The following is a 22404-nucleotide window of genomic DNA, read 5'->3' as shown; positions in this document are numbered from 1 at the left end:
TACAATTTTTAAATAATTTCAAATAATAAATCACTTTTTATTCCCTTAGCGTCATTTTAACTGATAGGTTTTCTGCTGTGAATGATTTAATAAGTTATATTTTCCCGGAAGTTTGCCTTAAACCAGCATTATAAATTAAAGACAAGTAAAAGGAAAGTAATACTCATCTATTTTCTGCCATGTTACATCAGTCCTCAACATCTTGTTATTTGGGCAGCACTTTCTATTCTGCTCTATACTCACAGCTCCTGTTGCCAACTGCTCTTGCATCTCAATAGATAGAACATTACAGCACAATACAGGTCCTTTGGCCTATGATGTTGTGCAGCCTTTTTAACCTACTGTAATATCAATCTAATTGTCTCCTGCTTAACCTTCCATATTTCTGTCATCCATGTGCCTAAGCAAGAGTTTTTTGAAATGCCCCTAACACCACCCCTCGCAGGATGTGCTATGCATCCACCATTCCTTGTATAAAGAACTTGCCTCTAAGATCTCCCCTGTAATTTTCTCCAATCACCTTAAAATTACACCCCCTTGTATTAGCCATTTTTGACCTGTGGGGGGAAAAAATCTCTGGCTATGCACTCTGTCTATGCCTCTTATAATTTTGTACCCATTTATCAAGTCACCTCTCATCCTCCTTTGCTCTAAAGTGAAAACCCTTAGCTCACTCAACCTTTCTTCATAATACCAGATTGTTAAGTGCAGACCTTTTTATCAACCTCGAGAGTTTACATGCATCATTGCTGTCGCAGTTTATGTTCCACTGGATGCTAACGCTAAAGTAGCCATGAAGGACCTCAGTGCCGCTATTAGCAAGCTGCAGACCGTGCTTCCAAGATTGTACCAAAATGTATCATGCACCATGAGGGGTAATAAAACCTTAGATCGTGTCTACACAAATGTGGCTGATGCTTACAAAGCCACTACCCTCCCCCACCTGGGACAGTCCAACCGTCTTTCACTGTTTCTGCTTCCCAAGTATAGCCTGGTCATTAAACGTGTGAAACCATAATGAAGACTATTAAGATCTGGCTGGAGGGTGCTGACTCTGCTCTTCAGCACCAATTCCAGCACACAGACTGGAGCGCGTTTGCTGCCCATGCCACCACAGACCCTCAGGTTAACATTGATTTATATACCAACTCTCTCCTTGAGCACATCAACAAGTGTGTAGATAGAGTGACATCACAAAAACAAATAAAAGTTTTCCGCAATCAGAAACCATGGACGAACAGAGAAGTTCACCTCCTGCTCAAAGCCAGAGATTCAGCCTTCAGGTCTGGAGACCAGGAGGCTGACAGCTCAGCCAGGGCCAACCTGAGGAGGGGAATCTCCCAGGCTAAACACATACACAAACAGAGAATCGAGGAGCATTTCAACTCCTCGGACCCCCGGCACATGTGGCACAGCATACAGGTCATTACAGACTTCAAACCACCTAGCACCGTGCCCCCTTCCAGCTCTGCTTCCCTCCCTGATGAGCTCAATTACTTCTATGTTCGCTTTGACTGAGAGAACAAGGAGGTCACCCTCAAAGCGGATCTTCCACCTGGTGAACTGCCTCTCTCACTTTCTACCTCCGATGTTTGCGCTACTCTGAGGGTGAATGTACGGAAGGCAGCTGGTCTGGATGGAATATGTGGCCGTGTGCTCAGAGTCTGTGCAGGGCAGTTGAATGGGGTCTTTATGGACATTTTTAATCTGTTCCTGGCCCAGGCAGTTGTTCCCACAAGCTTCAAGATCACCACCATCGTGCCAGTGCCGAAGCATTCCACTGCCACAGGCCTGAATGACTTCTGTCCAGTTGCAGTCACCCCCATCATTGCAAAGTATTTTGAGAGACTGGTTCTATCACATCTGAAATCCTGTCTGCCCACTACCCTGGACCCTCATCAATTTGCCTATCGCACCAACAGGTCAACAGAGGACACCATCTCCACGGCACTTCACTCTGCCCTGACCCACCTGGACAGCCCCAACTCTTACGTCAGAATGCTGTTCATTGACTTTAGTTCGGCATTCAATAATGTGATCCCTTCCAAGCTGATCTCCAAACTTCGCCAGCTCGGTATCAGCTCATTCCTCTGCAATTGGACCTTGGACTTTCCGACTAACAGATCCTAATCAGTTAAGTTAGACAACCTCTCCTCCTCCACTCTCACCCTGAACACAAGCGTGCCTGAAGGCTGTGTGCTGAGCCCTCTTCTGTACTCCCTTTTCACCTATGACTGCGTTCCTGTACATGGTTCTAACTCCATAATCAAGTTCGCAGACGACACCACGGTGGTTGGCCTGATCAGAGGGGATGATGAGACAGCCTACAGGGACGAGGTCCAGCACCTGGCCGCGTGGCGTGCCGACAACAACCTGGCCCATAACACCCAGAAGACCAAGGAGATCATTGTGGACTTCAGGCATGCTAGGAGCCACACTCATGTCCCCATCTACATCAACAGAGCTGTAGTGGAGCGTGTGTCAAGCTTCAGATTCCTTGGTGCCCACATTTCCGAGGATCTCACCTGGTCCCTGAACTCCATCCTGATCAGAAAGGTGCAACAGTGCCTTTATTTCCTGCGGAGCATCAAGAAACTTACCTCTGTCCCAGGATACTGACAGACTTTTACCGCTGTACCATTGAGAGCATACTCACCAACTGCATCTCAGTGTTGTATGGCAATTGTCCTGTATCGGACTGCAAAGCACTCCAGCGTGTGGTGAAAACTGCCCAGCGGATTATTGGCACCCAATTGCCCACCATTGAGAACATCTACCATAAACGCTGCCTGGGCAGGGCGAAAAGTATTATCAAGGATGCATCTCATCCTAACCATGGACTTTTTACTCTCCTCCCATCCGGTAGGCGCTACAGGATCCTCCACTCCCGCACCAGCAGGCACAGGAAGAGCTTCTTCCCTGAGGCTGTGACCCTGCTGAACCTCACACCACAGCGCTAAGCAGTATTGCACCCATTTTGTACTGTCTCAGTACTTTTATATTTGTGTACTGTACCACTTTTTATTCGCAGTTATTTTGTAAATAACAGTATACTTTGCATTTTGGGTTAGATGCTAACTGCATTTCATTGGCTTTGTATCTGTACTCGACACAATGACAATAAAGTTGAACCTAATCTAATCTCAAATCCAGGCAGCATCGTGGTAAATCTCTGCACCCTCTCTGGAGCTTCCACATCCTTCCTATTATAATGAAGCGACCAGAACTGAACCCTACGTTCCAAGTGTGGTCTGACCAGGGTTTCATAGAGCTGCAACATTACCTCTTGAGAAGAGACTACCTTTTGTCTTCCATCAGCCTTTAACCCTGCTTTGCATTCTCTGTTTTATATGTTTCCAGTTCATCCTGGGATCCCTTTTCTCAAAGAGGATTAAGGACCAATTTATTTGCTATATTTATTTACATAAGTTAGGAATTTGCTGTGGTGTGCTGGTCAGGGTGCAACATGCAACAGGAAACAACATTCAATAATGATAAAGAGATATAAAAGTAAATTTAGAGGTTAAAGAATGGATATGGGGTAAAATGTGCATAAATACATAAATACCAGCATGTATTTGCAATGTAAGCAGCATTATGAAAAGTGCAGCATTTTATCCCACTCTGTACAATAATGTGCTTTCATTTTTTATAACTAGTTGCATAGATTTGATTCTTTGCTTTTTCATCAAAGAAATTTTTATTATTTATTTCTCTGGTATCACTAGTTAACGCGTCAAGGAATGCTCTCTGGTGATTCAGCAAAAGTCGACCCTTAATATATTCTCCTTTTAATACAACAAATGTGCTTCAAAGTCCCTTTTTATTTGATTATTTCTCAAACACGAGGGAGCTGTTTTAGAAAACCTTAACTGGGGAGGGGAAAACAGAAGAGGAGCCATTTGAGAAAGAAATCTAGTGCGCAGGATGGAAAGGACAGTACATTTGATGTTGGCTTGGATATCTGTAGCATTGATTGAAATCGACATTGATTGCCTTAACCAAATTAACATTCATACGGGCAATGATTTTGACAGTGTAGCTCTTCTTCGGCCTGGTTAATGGTAAACTTTTAAGAGTGAAACAGCTACAAACCCCATTTCCAGAAAAGTTGGGATATTTTCCAAAATGCAATGAAAACAAAAATCTGTGATATGTTAATTCACATGAACCTTTATTTAACTGACAAAAGTACAAAGAAAAGATTTTCAATAGGTTTACTGACCAACTTAATTGTATTTTGTAATCATACACAAATTTAGAATTTTATGGCTGCAACACACCCAACAAAAGTTGGGACAGGGGCATGTTTACCATTGTGTTACATCACCTTTCCTTTTAATAACACATTTTAATCATTTTGGAACTGAGGATACTAATTGTAGTAGATTTGTAATTGGAAATTTTGTCCATTCTTGCTTGATATAAGACTTCAGCTGCTCAACAGTCCGTGATCTCCTCTTCATGATGCGCCATACATTTTCAATAGGAGATAGATCTGGACTGGCAGCAAGCCAGTCAAGCACGTGCACTCTGTGTCTACAATGCCACGCTGTTGTAGCCCGTGCAGAATGTGGTCTGGCATTGTCCTGCTGAAATAAGCACGGACGTCCTGGGAAGAGACATCGCCTTGATGGCAACATATGTCTCTCTCAAATTCTAATATACGCCTCAGTCAATGGTACCTTCACATACATGCAACTCACCCATGCCATGGGCACTGACGCACTCCCATACCATCACAGATGCTGGCTTTTGCACCTTTCGCTGATAATCTGGATGGTCGTTTTCATCTTTGGCACGGAGAACTTGATGCCAGTTTTTTCCGAAAACTAGCTGAAACGTGGACTCATCTGACCACAGCACACGGTTCCATAGTCTTTCAGTCCATCTGGGATGAGCTCGGGCCCAGAGAACTTGCCGGCGTTTCTGCATAGAGTTGATGTATGGCTTCCTCCTTGTGTAATACAGTTTCAAGTTGCATTTCTGGATGCAGTGACGGACTGTTGAGTGACGATGGTTTTCCGAAGTACTCCCGAGCCCAGATGGCTATAATTGCCACAGTAGCATGAGAGCTCGAAGATCACGCGCATTCAACAGTGGTTTCCGACCTTGCCCTTTAGGCAGTGAGATGTCTCTGAATCCTCTGAATCTTTTCACAATATTATATACTGTAGATGCTGAAAGACCTAAATTCTCTGCAATCTTGCGTTAAGAAATGTTCCTTTTGAACTGACTAACAATTCTCTCACGAATTTTGGCACAGAGGGGTGAGCCACAACCCATCCTTGCTTGCAAAGACTAAGCCTTTGATGGACGTTACTTTTATACCCTGTCATGATACCTCACCTGCTACCAATTAGCCTGCTTAATGTGGAGTCTTCCAAACCGGTGTTACTTGAATATTCTGTGCACTTTTCAATCTTATTTTAACTCTGTCCCAACTTTTGTTGAGTGTGTTGGAGCCATCAAATTCTAAATCTGTGTATGTTTACAAAATCTTTTCTTTGTACTTTTGTCAGTTAACTAAAGGTTCACGTGAATTAACATATCACAGATTTTTGTTTTTATTGCATTTTGGAAAATATCCCAACTTTTCTGGAAATGGGGTTTGTACTCCAGGATAGTATCACATGAGGCAAGCCTTATCTCCAAGCTAATTTGTTTACAGCAAGTGGTGTCAAGGTTTCATGCATTGTCCATCTTGTTAACTGATTTCAGCTAGTGATGTTAAAATGTTAATCCTACTCCTAACAGCTTTCTTTTGTACACACTGTAACCAATTGCTCACTCAGGGTCAAAGCAGATATTTTGATGGTTTTATTTGATGAAACATTAATTGACTGTAGGACTAATTGCCTTGCTTTTTGAAAGAGATAACAGATATTTGGTGGGATTAAAGCAACACACATAAAAGTTGCTGGTGAACGCAGCAGGCCAGGCAGCATCTCTGGGAAGAGGTGCAGTCGACGTTTCAGGCCGAGACCCTTCGTCAGACTTGAATTTCCAGCATCTGCAGAATTCCTGTTGTTTGGTGGGATTAATGCAGCTTTTGTACGGTACTATTTTATCTAAAAATTGGCAGAGCTTGAGATTGCAAGTGTTAACTTGTTTGTTATGAAACCCACAGAAAGGTTTAATTATTTTAAAATAGTAAACTATTATATTCAGAAAGCAAATGTTTATATCTTATTTTCTTATTTTATTCCAGGTTGCTTTCTCATATGTGTTCATTATGAATTCTTCTCGAAGCAGTTCTTCATTCCTATGTGATGGATTTGATCTCAGTTTGACCGGTTCTCAATTATCTATAACCAAACGCCCCAGCAGTGCTTCACCTGCTAAACAGCTAGCGCGGTCCACCTCTGTCAGCTCTGAAAACAAGTCCAAAGCAAACCTTTTGGTAAATGTATATGGAATTTGTAATGTAGCTTTGAGGTTAGCATAATGCTTTACAGCACCAGTGACCTGGGTTCATTTCCCGCTGCAGTTTGTAAGGAGTTTGTATATTCTCCCTGTGACTGCATATGTTTCTTCTTGGTGCTCTGGCTTCCTCTCACATCCCAAAGACACTTGGGTTAGTAAGTTAATTGGTCACGATTATAATTAGGTGGCACATGTTCATTGAATTGTAAGGGCCTACTGTTGTGTTGTATCTCAAAATAAAAATAACATAAGTTTCTCAGAACTGAATAAAGTTTAAACACTGAGGCATGAATATGATGATTTGTGCTCAGGTAACCCAGTGAGCACATAACTCCTGTTCCCTCATTTGCTCAGCTTGTGTACTTTCTAGTGGATACATTCCAGAGCATTTAGAAACATGAACTCCTGAAGGATTGTTCCCAGCCTTTGGCATGCACACACATTCAGGGAGTGTCATTTATTTTCAGTCAGTCAAACTTAAAGACACTTTTAGCTGTTCTGTCATAGAAAGACTGCCCAACCAGGGTGTTAAACCAGAGTGCAGAAGATACAAGCTGTGCAAATACAAAAAGAAATAATAATAAATACATGAGTAAGTGTTAAATATCGAGAATGTGACATGACGAGTGCCTGACAGTGAGTCAGTTGGTTGTGGAAACAGCTCATTGATGGGGAAAGTGAAGTTGAGTGAATTTATCACATCTAATTCAAGAGACTGATGGTTGAGGGGGAGTTAGACTATAAAATATACGAGCAGAATTAGGCCTTTTCCCTGTATCCCTTCATGCCCTGACTAATCAAGATTCTGTCAACCTCTGCCTTAAATATACCCATTGATTTGCCATCCACAGTTGCCTGTGGCAACAGATTCTGCAAGTTCACCACTCTGACTAAAGAAATTCCTCCTCTTCTGCATTCTAAGAGGACACCCCTCAAGTCTGAGGCTATGTCCTCTGGTCTTAGACTCCCCCACCATAGGAAACATCCTCTCCTACATCCACTCTGTTGAAACCTTTCAACATTTGATAGGTTTCAGTGATCTCATTCTTCTGATTTCCAGTGACCACAGGCCCAGAGACACTCTTCATATGATACGCCTTTCAATCCCAGAATCATTTTCGTGAAGCTCCTTTGAACCCTCTCTGGTTTCATCACATCTTTTCTAAGATTAGGAGCCCAAAACTGCTCACAATACTCTGTGAGGCCTCACCAGTGTTATATTAATTCTGAACATTACATCCATGCTTTTTTATTCTAGTCCTCTTGAAATGAATGCTAACACCCCTTTTGCCTCCCTCACCACTGATTCAGCCTGCAAATTAACCTTTAGGGAATTCTACAAAAGGACTCCCAAATCCCTTTCATCTCAGATTTTTAAATTTTCTCTCCAATTAGAAAATAGTCTACCCTTTTTATTAATTCTACCAAGGTGCATGACTATATACTTCTTGGCACTGTATTCCATCTGCCATTTCCTTGCCCATTCTCCTAATCTGTCTAAGTCCTTCTGTAGCCCCTCTACTTCCTCAAAACTACCTGCCCCTCCACCCATCTGCATATCATCCACAAACTTTGCCACAAAGCCATCAATTCTGTCATCCAAGTCATTGACATATAATGTAAAAAGAAACGGTCCCAACACTGACCCCTGTGGAATACCATTTGTCAATGGCAGTCAGCCAGAGAAGCTCCCCTTATTCCAACACTTTGCTTCCTGGCAATCAGCTACTGTTTTATCTATGCTAGTATCTTTCCTGTAATATCATGGGCTCTTACTTGCTAAGCAGCCTCAAGTGTGGCACCGTGTCAAAGGCCTTTAGAAGATTCAAGTACACAACATCAACTGATTCTCCTTTGTCAGGTGAGATTGTTCCTTAAGGAAACCATGCTGACTACGACCTATTTTATCATGAACTTCCAGGTACCCTGAAACCACATCCTTAACAATCGACTCCAGCATCTTCCCAACCACTGAAATCTGATTAACTAACCTATAATTTCCTTTCTTGAAGAGTGGAGTGACATTTGCAATTTTCTAGTCTTCCAGAACCATGCCAGACACAATTGATTCTTGCAAGGTCATTACTGATACCTCCACAATCTCTTCAGCCACCTCTTTCAGAACCTTGGGGTGTACATGATCTGGTCCAGGTGACTTCTCTACCCTCTGACCTTTCAGTTTCCCAAGCACCTTCTCGCTAGTAATGGCAACTTCACATACTCCTTTCTCCTGATACTGGTAACTTCCAGCATAGTGCTGGTGTCTTCCACAGTGAAGACTGATGCAAAACACTTAATTCAGTTATCCAGCATTTCTTTGTACCCATTACTACCTCTCCAGCATTGTTTTCCGGTGGTCCGATATCCACTCTCACCTCTTTTACTCTTTATCTGTAGAAACCTTTGGTATCCTCTTTAATATTTTTGGCTTGTTTACCTTTGTATTCCATTTTTTTCCTTAATTACTTTTTTAGTTGCCTTCTGTTGCTTTTTAAAAGCTTCTTAATCCTCCAACTTCCCACTAATTTTTGTTTTAATATTTGCCCTCTCTTTTGGCTTTTACATTGGCTTTGACTTCTCTTGTTAGCCATGGTTGTGTTATCCTGCCTTTAGAATCTACTTCTTTAGGATGTATATATCCTGTGCCTTCTGAATTGCTTCCAGAAATTCCAGCTATTGCTGCTGTGCTGTCATCCCTGCCCATGTTCTTTTCTAATTATTTTTGGCCAGCTTCTCCCTCATGCCTCTGTAATTCCCTTTTACTTAACTGTAATACTGATATATCTGATTTTAGCTTCTTCTCAAATTTTAGGGTAAATTCTATCATATTATGATCAATTATCCCCTAAGGATTCCTTTACCTTAAGCTCTCTCATGAATTCTGGTTCATAGCACAACACCAGTCTAGAATAGCTGATCCCCTAGTGGGCTCAGCCATGAGCTGCTCTAAAAAGCCATTCTGTAGGCATTCTAGGGATTCCCCTTTTTGGGATTCTGCAGCAACCTGATTTTCCCAACCTACCTGCATATTGAAATCCCATGTGACTATTGTAATATTGCCCTTTTGGCATGCATTTTCTATTTCCCATTGTAATTTGTAGACCACATCCTTAGGGGCCTGTAAACAGTGCCCATCAGAGTCTTTTTCCCTTTGTAGTTCCTTAGCTCTATCCACAATGATTCAACACCTTCTGAACCTACGTCACCTCTTTCTAATGATTTGATTTCATTTTTTATCGATAGAGCCAAGCCACCTCTTCTGCCTATCTGCCTGTCCTCTCGATACAATGTGTATCTTTGGACCTTAAGCTCCTAGCTATAATATTTCAGCTACGATTCAGTGATACCCACAACAACATACATGCCAATCTGTAACTGTGCTACATGTTCATCCACCTTATTCCACATGCTGTGCGTTTTCAAATATAACACCTTCAGTCCTGTATTCACCCTTTTTGATTGTGTCCGCCTTTTATGTTGCAACTCATCCTATTGACTTCAATTTTGCCCCATCATTAGCCTCTCCTTGCTGGGAGTCTCACTACTCACTGCCTCTTTTTGTGAACCTGCTACCTCATCCTTAGCGCTATCATTCCGGTTCCCATCCTTCTGCGAACTTAGTTTAAACCCTTCTGAATAGGTCTAGCTATTCCCGAACCTGGTGGAGTGAGTCCTGTAGCTCTTGTACCTTCTTCCTGATGGCAGCAGCGAGAAGAAAGCATGGTCTGGATGGTGGGGGACTCTGATGATGGATGCTGCTTTCCTGCAATAGTGTTTCATGTGACAGCGTTTCAAGTAGATTTTGGTGTTAATCGTTGCCAGCTTTAGTCCTGTGAAATTTCTTTCTTGGGTCCTTGCATTAAACCATCAATATAATTAAAATGGGAAGCTGTTCAGACAGAGGCAAAACATTCTTTGGCATGGCTGGAAAAAAGAATTTAGTGTATGTAAGTGCAGAAATGGAGTAGGTATCTGAAATGTCACATGCAGAAGTCACATTGATGCCATTTACTTCCTTCCAGGGTGATGCTGGTCGTGGAAACATCTCTGGTGGTAATTCTCGTGCGATTAACAATTTACGAAGATCAAATAGTACCACACAAGTCAATCAAAAAGCCAGTGCCACATCAAGGTATTGTAGTTAATTTGTCTGGGAGGAATATGAGCCAGGTCAGTGTTTAAGTGGAATTTAATCTCTAATAGGAGAAAGAGCGAGCTTGCAAATGGGTCCATTAATAACTGTGCCATTATACCGCATCAAATAGCCCCATAAGATTTCCCTGTACTTTTGGAGTTTGAAATATGAAGCAGGCATACGACCCATTGAATTATTCTCTCCCTGCCATCGATAGGGGAAAGATTGAAAGTGAAGGCAGCAGGTGCAATGATATTCCCAGCCTCTCTCATCATGGCTTGCCTTGTGCCAGCCCCACAGTGGATTTACTTGTGCACATTGGAATTTCTCCAGTAATGCAAGATGTTTCAGGAATGATAATGCCCATTTTGCCTGTTGGTAAGCATGCTTTTATTATGAAAAAACAGTGGACCAAGAGGTCCCAATGGGTTGAAAAGATGTGCTTTTATTATTCCAGCATGAACATCAAAAAATGGGATGAGTGACAATTTGGCTGCTGCATATTCTATATGGGGTGTTACGGTACTGTAGTGGTTAGTGCAATGCTTTACAGCAGCAGCTGTAAGATTAGGTTTCCATTTTCGCCCCTATCTGTAAGGAGTTTGTTCTCTCAGTGACTGTGTGGATTTCCTTCCACATTCCAAACAAATATAGATTAAGGTTAGGAGTTGTAGGAATGCTGTGTTGGCACTGGAAGCGTGGTGACACCTGTGAGCTGCCCTGCACAATCCTCGTTGATTTGATTTGATGCAAAGCCATACGTTTCACTGTATATTTTGAAGTACATGTGACAAATAAAGCTAAACTTTGTCTTTACATTTCAACAGTTACAGCACTTCGTAAATCTCTTGGGGACTTCTGAAAAGATAAAGTTGTTTTGTGGCTAAACATTATTAAGTAAACACTAGATAATGTTTTTTTTTTCTGTAAAGCTACAATGCTTTAGGGCAGGGTTCCCAACCTTTTTTATGCCATGGACCTCTACCATTAAGTGTGAGGTCTGTAGACCTCAGGTTGGGAACCCCTTGTTTAGGGAAATAAGCCCATTAATTTTGTCTGTCACACACCTCTCCCCAGTGAGGAAAGAACAGATGATTTCCTGGCTCTGTTCGATAGCTCTGCAGATGGAAGAAAAAAGCTGTCCAGTTTGAGCAAGGCCTCCTCAGAGAAGAGAACCACTTGGAATGTTCTGGTAATTATGAACTTATAATTCAGACATGAAAATTGGTGGTATTAAATTCAATAACTCCTGCAAATAGCACGAAATATGATGCGTGATTTAATGTGTTCAATATTTAGAATGCTGTAAGCAGACAGAAGTCACACTGTTTATTCTATTTCCCTGTAGAAATGACCAAATATTAATATAATACAAAATTAGTGTATATCCCTGAGAAAAATGTAGTTCCGCTTGCCAAAATAAACAGCTGTAGTAATGTTTAAGAGTCAAAATTGTTCAGACTGAATTTGGAGTGCTTTGGGGTCCCATTTTGTGCTGTCATTGCGGAGTGTCTAGAGGAGGTCCACAAGAATGATCCTGGTAATGAAAGGTTCACATGTCAAGCATTTGATGGCTCTGGAGTTCAGAAGAATGAGGGGGGGGGATCTCATTGAAACATTCTGAATATTGAAATATAGGATGTTTCCAATTGTGGGAGAGTCTAAGACCAGAGGGCACAGCCTCTGAATTGAAGGACATCCGTTCAGAACAGAGATGAGGAGGAATTTCTTTAGCTGGGGGTGGTGAATTTGTGGAATTCATTGCCACTCTCGGCAGAGAAGGGCAGGTCGTTGGGTATATTTAAAGCGGAGGATTGTAGGTTCTTGGTTAGTAAGGATGGCAAAGATTGCGGGGAGAAAGCAGGAGAATGGGGTTGAGAAGGATAATAAATCAGTAATGATGGAATGGCAGAGCAGACTGGGCTGAATAGCCTAATTCTTCTTGTATGTCCTCTGGTCTGTCTTATTTTTATATCTGTAAGTTGTAAAGAGAAGTCAGCAAGGTTAGTATTTATTTCCTTTCTCTAATTGCCCTGGAGAAGGCGATGGTGAGCTGTTATCCTGAACTGTTGCAGTCCATCTGTGGAAGATATTGGACAGCCCTGCAATTTGCATTGCCATGTCAGGTGGTGTGTGGTTTGGAGGGAAGCTTGCTAATTCTTGCATTTTCACATGCATGCTATCATCGTCCCACCAGGTGGCAGAGCTTGTGTGTTTGGGAGGTGTTGTCAAAGAGGTTAATATTTGCAGTGTATTGTGTAGGAATGAATGTACTGACTGTAGCCATAAAATCTGACTAGTGTTGGGTGTGAATGTTGAAGGTGGTTAATGGGATGCCAGTCAGCCAGTAGAGGTTCTTTTAGAGCCTTGTAGGTGGAGAGTTGGCATATAATCACACAACAGAATTCCAAGCCTTTGACCTCTTTCAGCAACAATGCTTCTGTGTCTGGTCCAGTTTTTTTCCTTTTCTCTCTCAGTCCTAACATTTCCCCAGTCCCCTCACGTGTCTCCATTCTGTTTTCTGAGTAGGTCTGAAGTAATGTGTAAGGTCTCCAACTATTCTAAGTAAGCTGGTATGCAAAGAGTGGTTACTTCAGTATTCTTAAAATAATTCATCCATGGGATGTAAATAATAACAATACTTATTAACAGCCCATATGTGCCCTGGATATGAGCAGTTACAAGTCAATCACATTGGTATTGCTCATTTCTAATTGGGTGAAAGTGCATTTCCTTCCTCAAAGACTGTTGGTGAGCCAGGTGGATTTTTACAATAGTTTGATAGTTTCATGAACTTTTAAGTCTGGTCCTATGAACTGACTTAAATTTAAGTTCATCAGATACCATGATGAATTCAAATTCACATCCTTGGATTAATGGAATCAGCATGCTACCCATGTTCTAAAGAGAAAAAAAAAATAACATTCCACCAACTGGGCAGTTTCTCCACTTGCTGTTATTAAAATTCATATTTGAGATTGATTTCAGTTTGGTCGTATGCTTGTACAATGAAGTACGTACTGCAGCAAATTCCTAATACATGTGAATATATACAGGTACGGCGAATAAAAGTTGATCCTTATTGCAGAACCAGGTAATCCTTGTTGTAAAATCCTAAAGTACGCACTGCACTGTCATTAGAAAATAATGATGGAAATTTTACCATTGTATTTGTTCACTCATAATGTAGATTATCACAGCTTCCTTTAGTTAATGCATGAGAAAAGAGTTCAAATGCACTACTAAATTTAAAACAAGGTGGAGTTTCAAGATATCTTTGAAAGCTAAGTCTTCTGCCAGAATGTTATTTAGTATTGCGTTTGTAGAAGCGTTTAGTTTTTACAAATTTAGTCAGGATAGTTTGATTGTATACTAAACTAACCTTGATCTCTTCAGTTCTGCAGAAATACTGGGATATTTCCTAACTAATCTGGAGCTCTCAAAGGGATTGATTTGCATTTTATGACCTTAATGCCTTCTGTTTCAAAAAAGAATCCAGTACTTCTCCAATCCAATGCTGTTGTTTCCTCTACACGATGCAATTTAATTGGCTAAATAAAATGGTTTGGTTATCATATGGCATACACTTTATTAAAAATGTATTTGGGGAGTTCCTTTTTGCTGTAACTATTTGAAAATAATGTTTTTGATATCAATTATCTTATAACACTTGCATATAATTCTGCAGGGGCAGTGTTTACCTAATTCAAATATGTGCAATTTATTTCAAAATCATTGGTTGAAATATTAATGTAAGTGTTTGTAGAGTGATAATGTTGTGACCTCAAAACCCTTTTGAAAGAGCGCACAGTATTCTAAAAGACAAATCTTATTTTTTTATTTTTGACAGGATGAGGAGCCCAGAGTTTTTCCAATTCCTGTTAGTGGTCGCAGCAGCAGCAGTACAGATGTGCCAGTCTTATCTAAAAGGCGGGAATTGGGTGTAGCACTAGCAGCCAACTTTACAGCCAACAATCGGTTAGTATATGGAAGAATATGAACAAAATATTTAGAAACAAAATGACTTAATTCCTATATAGTGTAAGTATATTTATCTTTGCATTGTCAACGTTAGTTTTTTTTGATCGAAGATGAACTATGAATGTGATAGAGGACAGAATCATGAGAAGATCCTGCCAACCATTGTGATTCAATCCTATAGAATTAATAATTTTAAAATAGTGCTGAATAACACAATTAGATGGAGATTTAATATACTCTTCTTCATAATAAAAGGACAATTTCCAATTTATTTTTATTTGATGAAATAACTTATTGACAGACTGACCACTTCGATGAACCTCGTGCATTTGTCATTGTTCAATATACTCTATGGGAAGTACAGCTGATACAACACTGATATTTATGTCACACAGCAAGTGGTGACATTGACAAACTCAAAATCATATTGCAATGCATAATATAGGTTGACCATCACAAATCCGGAACGATTGGGACCTGTGCAGTGCCAGATTAGTGATTTTGCCAAATTACAGGTGGTTAGGTTAGGATTAAATAAATACCTCTAACCCACTTGATAATAATTTAGCGAACTCATCAACAGACTCAACAGCTCTATCCCTCCCCCTCCTGTCTTCTCCTATCATTTTGGATCTCCCCCTCCCCCTCCAACTTTCAAATCCCTTACTCACTCTTCCTTCAGTTAGTCCTGAAGAAGGGTCTCGGCCTGAAACGTCGACTGCACCTCTTCCTAGAGATGCTGCCTGGCCTGCTGTGTTCACCAGCAACTTTGATGTGTGTTGGTTGAGACTCAACAGCTACTTCTTTATCTGTTTTTCACCACACACTGCACAAAATTTTATGTCATGTCGCTGCTTGAAATGCTGAATTCACCCTTCACTGAAATCATACTTATAACCCAGTCCTAATTTTTCATGAGATAATTTTGCTTGTTCCTTCATCATCTCTCCTGAAGTTCTGCACCTTTGCTGATGTGGAGTTTAAACCACTTTATGAGAACTTTACCTAGTTGTGAGCATCTTCCATCTATCATTGTTTTCCTTATACACATTTGCTATTTTGATTTGCTGTCAGCAAAGAACTGGAGCAACCATTCTTTTGCAAACAACAGGAATTCTGCAGATGCTCGAAATTCAAGCAACACACATCAAAGTTGCTGGTGAACGCAGCAGGCCAGGCAGCATCTCTAGGAAGAGGTACAGTCGACGTTTCAGGCCGAGACCCTTCGTCAGGAGTGTCCTGATGAAGGGTCTTGGCCTGAAACGTCAACTGTATCTCTTCCTAGAGATGCTGCCTGGCCTGCTGCGTTCACCAGCAACTTTGATGTGTGTTGCAACTATTCTTTCTGTTTCTTTATATCATAAACTGTGGAAGAGTCCCAATGTTATACAAGTCACATATGCCTTTCACAGATACACCACTGTTGAGCTTTTTTAGAACTTCCACCTTATCTTGTATTGATAATGTATGGTGTTTGTGCTTTTTACCACGAGAAGCACTTCCTTTATTGACATGACTGGGGCTAGATAAGCACAGGTTATATAAAACAGTGGTCCCCAACTACTGGGCCGCAAAGATGTGCTACCGGACCACGTGAAAACGATGTGATTTGGCGATATGAAAAGATATGAGTCAGCTGCACCTTTCCTCATTCCCTGTCACGCACTGTTGAACTTGAACACCAACCCCCACAGCCCCGTCGGCCGGTCCGCAAGAATATCGTCAATATTAAATTGATCCGTGGTGCAAAAAAGGTTAGGGACCCCTGATATAAAAAAAGCAGAATAACACAGAGGATCAACTTGCTTCTTTTGAGAAAGACTGTGCCAACAGCTGATTCTACTAATGGTGCCACTAAAACAGTGGCAATGGGTTGGCATAACGATGCAGGAAATTTGAAATTAGGCTGGTGAAAATTATGTCTGAACCAGTAGTAGAATTGGATTAAGGATTGCTTGATTCGAGATGGTTGACCTGTAATAAAAATTGGAAGTATATATAACTAGTGTAAAAAGAGAGGAAGTGTTCGTGGGTTCATTGCCCATTCAGAAATCTGATGGTGGAAGGGAAGAAGTTACTCCTGAGACTGAGAGTGTGTCTTCAGACTCCTGTACCACCTCCTTGATTGTAACAATGAGAAGAAGGCATGTCTTGGGTGATGGGGGCCTTTAATGATGGATGCAGCATTTTTTGATGCATCACCTTTTGAAGATGACTTGAATGCTGGGGAGGCTAGTGCCTATAATGGAGCTGGCTGAGTTTACAACTTTCTGCAGCTTTTTCTGATCCTGTGCAGTGGCCCTGCCATACCAGACAACTCTAATAATGATGGTATTGGCTTTGGTACTGCCACCAGCACTTGCTTGAGTCATCATTTTTAAAAAATCTGATACTTTATTCTTCCATTTTAGATTACTTCGCAGTCTTATTTCCTATCTCTCTCTAAAATCTTTGAGCAGAAGTGCACTTATCACAAATACAAACTTCTTTCCACTGTGATAAAGACGATCTTTTCCTTTTTCAGGTTCTTAAAATTTGTCCTCAGCTTTTATCACTGTTGACAGAATCTTCCTTTTTCATTGTATTCCAATGTAATCTAGCTGTGTGAGCCATAGATTAGGTTTCTTTTCTATCTAATATTAGCCAGAGAATTACTGGCAGTGCTCTCCCTGTATTCCCATTTATTGCTAAAGTCTAGATAGAGTAGACACGGAGAAGATGTTTCTTGGAGTGGAGAAGTCTAGGACCAGAGTGCACAGCCTCAGAATAGAAGAACTTCCATTTAGAACAGAGATGAGGAGGAATTTCTTTAGCCAGAGGGTGATGAATCTGAGGAATTCATTGCCACAGACGGCCATGGAGGCCAAGTCATTGGGTATATTTAAAGCGGGGCTTGATAGGTCCTTGATCAATAAGACTGTCAAAGGTTATGGGGAGAGAGCAGGAGAATGGGGTTGAGAGGGATAATAAATAGCCATAATGCAATGACCTCACTGGTGAGGTCTCACCTTGAGTATTGTGAACAGTTTTGAGCCCCTCATCTTAGAAAAGATGTGCTGGCATTGGAGAGGCTCCAGGATGATTCCAGGAATGAAAGGGTTATCATACGAGGAACGTTCGATGGCTCTGGGTCTGTACTCGCTGGAACGCAGAAGGATGAGGGGAGAACTCATTGAAACTTTTTGAATGTTGAAAGGCCTAGACAAAGTAGATGTGGAAAGCTTGTTTCCCACTGTGTGAGAGTCTAGGACAAGAGGGCACAGCCTCAGGATGGAGGGGCGCCTTTCAAAACAGATGCGGAGAAATTTCTTTAGCCAAAGGATGGTGAATTTGTGGAATTTGTTGCCACATGCAGCTGTGGAGGCCAGATTGTTGGGTTTATTTGAGGCAGAGATTGATAGGTTCCTGATTGGACGTGGCATCAAAGGTCATGGGGAGAAGACCGGGGACTGGGGTTGAGGCGGACATTTAAAAAAAAAGGATCAGGCATGATTGAATGGTGGAGCAGACTCGATGGGCTAGATGGCCTAATTCTGCTCCTATGTCTAATGGTCTAAGCAGATTCTTGGTTGAATGGCCTAATTCTGCTCGCATGTCTTTTTCTTTTTTCCCTATTCTCTCTTTTTTTTCTTTATATCTGTGAGTTTTAAAGAGGAGTCAGCAAGGTCGGTATTTATTCCCCATCTAATTGCTCTGGAGAAGGCGATGATGTGCTGTCATTCTGAACTGTTGCAGTCCTTCTGATTAGGGTTTGTCAGCATGGCTTTGTCAAGGGCAGGCCAAGCCTTATGAACCTGATTGAAATCTTTGAGGATGTAACAAAACACATTGATGAAGGTAGAGCAGTGGATGTATATATGGATTTCAGTAAGGAATTTGATAAGGTTCCCCATGCGAGGCTCATTCAGAAAGTAATGAGACATGGTATCCAAGGAGACCTTGCTTTGTGGATCTAGAATTGGCTTGATCACAGAAGGCAAAAGGTTGTTGTGGATGGTTTGTATTCTGCATGGAGGACAGTGACCAGTGCTGTTCCACAATGATCTGTTCTGGGATCCCTCCTCTTTGTGATTTTTATAAATGACCTCGATGAGGAAGTAGAAGGGAAGTAAGTTTGCTGATGATACAAAAGTTGGGGGTGTTGTGGATAGTCTGGAGGGTTGTCGGAGTTTACAGCAGTACATCCATAGGATGCAGAAATGGGCTGAGAAATGGCAGATGGAGTTCCACCCAGATAAGTGTGAAGTGGTTCATTTTGGGAGGTCAAATTTGAAGACAGAATATAATATGAATGGAAAGACTCTTGGCAGTGTGGAGGATCAGTGAGGTTTTGGGGTCCATGTCCATAGGACACTCAAAACTGCTGACAGTGTTGTTAAGGCATATGATGTGTTGGCCTTCATCAACCGTGGCATTAAGTTCAAGAATTGTGAAGTGATGTTACAACTATATTAGATCTTAGTTAGACCCCACTTGGAGTACTGTGTTCAGTTCTGGTCACCTCATTACAGGAAGGATGTGGGTGCTATACAGAGAGTGCAGAAGAGATTTCCAAGGATGTTGCCTAGATTGGAGAGTATGCCTTATGAGGATAGGTTGACTGAAACTTGGCCTCTTTTCCTTGGAGCGATGGAGGATGAGATGTGACCTCGTAGACGTATATAAGGTGATGAGAGGCATTGATCGTGTGGATAGCCAGAGGCTTTTTCCCAGTGCTGAAATGGCTAACATGAGAGGGCATAGTTTTAAGGTGCTTGGAAGTAGGTACAAGGGGGATGTCAGAGGCAAGTTTTTCACACAGAGTGGTGGGTACATGGAATATTCTGCCAGTGACGGTGGTAGAGGCAGATACAATAAGGTCTTTGAAGAGAAGCTTGGAAAAATAGAGGGCTATGCGATAGGGAAATTCTAGGCAGCTTCTAGAGTAGGTTACGTGGTCGGTACAACAGTGTGGGCTGAAGGGCCTGTAACGTGCTGTGGATTTTCTATGTTCTACATTGGACAGACATGCAATTTGCATTTCCATGTCAGGTGGTGTGTGATTTGGAGGGAAGCTTGCCAATTCTTGTATTTTTCACATGCTTGCTGTCATTGTTCCACCAGGTGGCAGAGCTTGTGTGTTTGTGAGGTGTTGTCAAAAAGGTTTTTTTTTGCATTCTATTGTGTAGGAATATACTGACTGGCCATAAAATTTTACTAATGTTGGAGTAATGGGTGTGAATGTAGAGGGTAGTTGATGGGATGCTAGTCAGCAGAGAGCATCCCTTGAGGTTCTTATACAAGTTATAATCCTGGGTGAGCCTTGTAGGCGGAGAGTTGGTATATAATCACACAACAGAATTCCAAGCCCTTGACCTCTTTAAGCAACAATGCTTCTGTGACTGGCCCAGTTTTTTCTTCCTCTTCCTCAGTCCTAATATTTCTCTGTATCCGATTGTATTTGATTGCCCTCTTTTGTTGTGCTGTGGAATACTTAAAGATATTACATAGTTGTTTCCATTTTCTAGTTTTGTACTTAGATATTATTAGCACTGAGAAGGTGGTGCAATAGTCCAGATGAGGTAGAGGAAGCTATGACAGCAATTGATGCTTGGTTAGATGAATTAAGATAATAGAGTCCTTCAGAGACTGAAAAAATCTTTTGTTATTTTCTTGAAACATAGAAACATAGAAAACACAGAAACATAGAAAACCTACAGCACAGTACAGGCCCTTTGGCCCACAAAGCCGTGCCGAACACGTCCTTACCTTAGAAATTACCTAGGGTTACCCATAGCCCCCTATTTTTCTAAGCTCCGTATACCTATCCAGGAGTCTCTTAAAAGACCGTATTGTATCCGCCTCCACCACTGACGCAGGCAGCCCATTCCACGCACTCACCACTCTCTGCAAAAAAAAAACAACTTACCCCTGACATCTCCTCTGTACCTACTCCCAAGCACCTTCAAACTATGCTTTCTCGTGCTAGCCATTTCAGTCCTGGGAAAAGGCCTCTGACTATCCACATGATCAATGCTTCTCATCATCTTGTACTCCTCTATCAGGTCACCTCTCATCCTACGCTCCAAGGAGAAAAGGCCGAGTTCACTCAATCTATTCTCATAAGGCACGCTCCTCAATCCAGGCAACACCCTTGTAAATCTCCTCTGCACCCTTTATATGGTTTCCACATCCTTCCTGTAATGAGGCGACCAGAACTGAGCACAGTACTCCAAGTGGGGTCTGACCAGGGTCCTAAATAGCTGCAACACTACCTCTTGGCTCTTAAACTCAATCCCATGATTGATGAAGGCCAATGCACTGTATGCCTTCTTAACCACAGAGTCAACCTGCACAGCAGCTTTGAGTATCCTATGGACTCGGACCCCAAGATCCCTCTGATCCTCCACATTGCCGAGAGTCTTGCCATTAATACTATATTCTGCCATCATATTTGACCTACCAAAATGAACCACCTCACACTTAGCTAGGTTGAACTCCATCTGCCACTTCTCAGCCCAGTTTTGCATCCTATCAATGTCCCTCTGTAACCTCTGACAGCACTCCACACTATCCACAACACCTCCAACCTTTGTGTCATTAGCAAATTTACTAACCCATCCCTCCACTTCCTCATCCAAGTCAGTTATAAATCACGAAGAGTAGGGGTCCCAGAACAGATCACTGAGGCATATCACTGGTCACCGACCTCCATGCAGAATATGACCCGTCTATAACCACTCTTTGCCTTCTGTGGGCAAGCCAGTGCTAGATCCACAAAGCAATTTCCTCTTGGATCCCATGCCTCCTGACTTTCTCAATAAGCCTTGCATATGGGGCACCTTATCAAATGCCTTACTGAAATCCATATATACTACATCTACTGCTCTACCTTCATCAATGTGTTTAGTCACATACTCAAAATATTTCTAACTGTGCAATCTGACTTACCCTTCAAGTTTACTTGAAATTTAAAAAAGTTAAGAAATGAATGATGTCATGATTGATTTTTGCCCAATGTCTTCAATGCAAGGTGCTGATATGTACTGTAAATTGGTTGAGTAGGTGAATCACATTGTTATTTAAATGCATACAATTATGCAGCAGACGAGGGGAGGATTCAAGTCATTGCATTTGTGCTAACCTATTCAGAGGTTATCCAACTCACCATTTACTGGTCCCATTGCCCTGCTATTTCCTGTAGATTTCAAGCACTGCATTTGAATGTGCTTCCACTATGTGTTCAATTAGGGCATTTGAGTCCGCAACTCTCTCTGTGTAAAATAAAATGTTTTTTTTTGTCCCTGGACATTCTTGTCAGTTTTCTGAAAGTGCCTGTCCCCTGGTTATCTACTTCCAGTATTTATTCTATCTGTACCAGTAACCGTTGTGAATGTTGCTGTGAAACTTTCCTTCAACAAGCTCTTCATGATATGAAGCCTTTATAATTAATAACATAGATTTCACTTATTGCAATGCCAACTGTGTCCTCACTTTGTAGCACTTCACAGACTTATGAGTGCCAAAGTGTAAGTTTACAGCCTTCATTTGAGAAACTTGAGGAAAAAGATTTGGGGTGATGCAATTCTTGGGGATAATATGGTGCTAAAGATGCCATCTTTTAGACAAGATTTTTAAAACATGTCCCATCTGCTTTCTTAATGGGCACTAAATATTGATGGTTCTACTTAAGAGGAGCAGCCATCATATCCAGAGACATCAGCCAATACTTATACCTTCATTCAACATCTCTAGCACAGATTATTTGGTTATTGTCACTCATCTGTTTGTGGGAGCTTGTAAATACATTGGCAGCCTGCTTATTTTACAATATTAACTACAGACCACCAAGCTCTGAAGATGTGTGAGCAGCCTGATCATTG

The 22404-nt window shown here is 41.5% G+C and overlaps 1 protein-coding gene across 1 annotated transcript in view; it reads left to right on the top strand.

Moving 5' to 3' along the window:
* cep131 (centrosomal protein 131) overlaps positions 1 to 22404 on the top strand; it is a 149693-nt gene that overhangs the window by 12124 nt on the left and 115165 nt on the right. Inside the window, exons 2-5 of the mRNA XM_072242397.1 lie at positions 6212 to 6403; positions 10449 to 10558; positions 11639 to 11753; positions 14412 to 14539. Coding sequence (XP_072098498.1) covers positions 6236 to 6403; positions 10449 to 10558; positions 11639 to 11753; positions 14412 to 14539 — 521 coding nt within the window. The 5' untranslated portion in view covers positions 6212 to 6235. The remainder of the gene's footprint in view (positions 1 to 6211; positions 6404 to 10448; positions 10559 to 11638; positions 11754 to 14411; positions 14540 to 22404) is intronic.

Source organism: Mobula birostris, chromosome 24, assembly GCF_030028105.1.
Source record: "Mobula birostris isolate sMobBir1 chromosome 24, sMobBir1.hap1, whole genome shotgun sequence".
Lineage (NCBI taxonomy): Eukaryota > Metazoa > Chordata > Chondrichthyes > Myliobatiformes > Myliobatidae > Mobula > Mobula birostris.
This window is presented reverse-complemented; position numbering and strand designations above follow the sequence as displayed.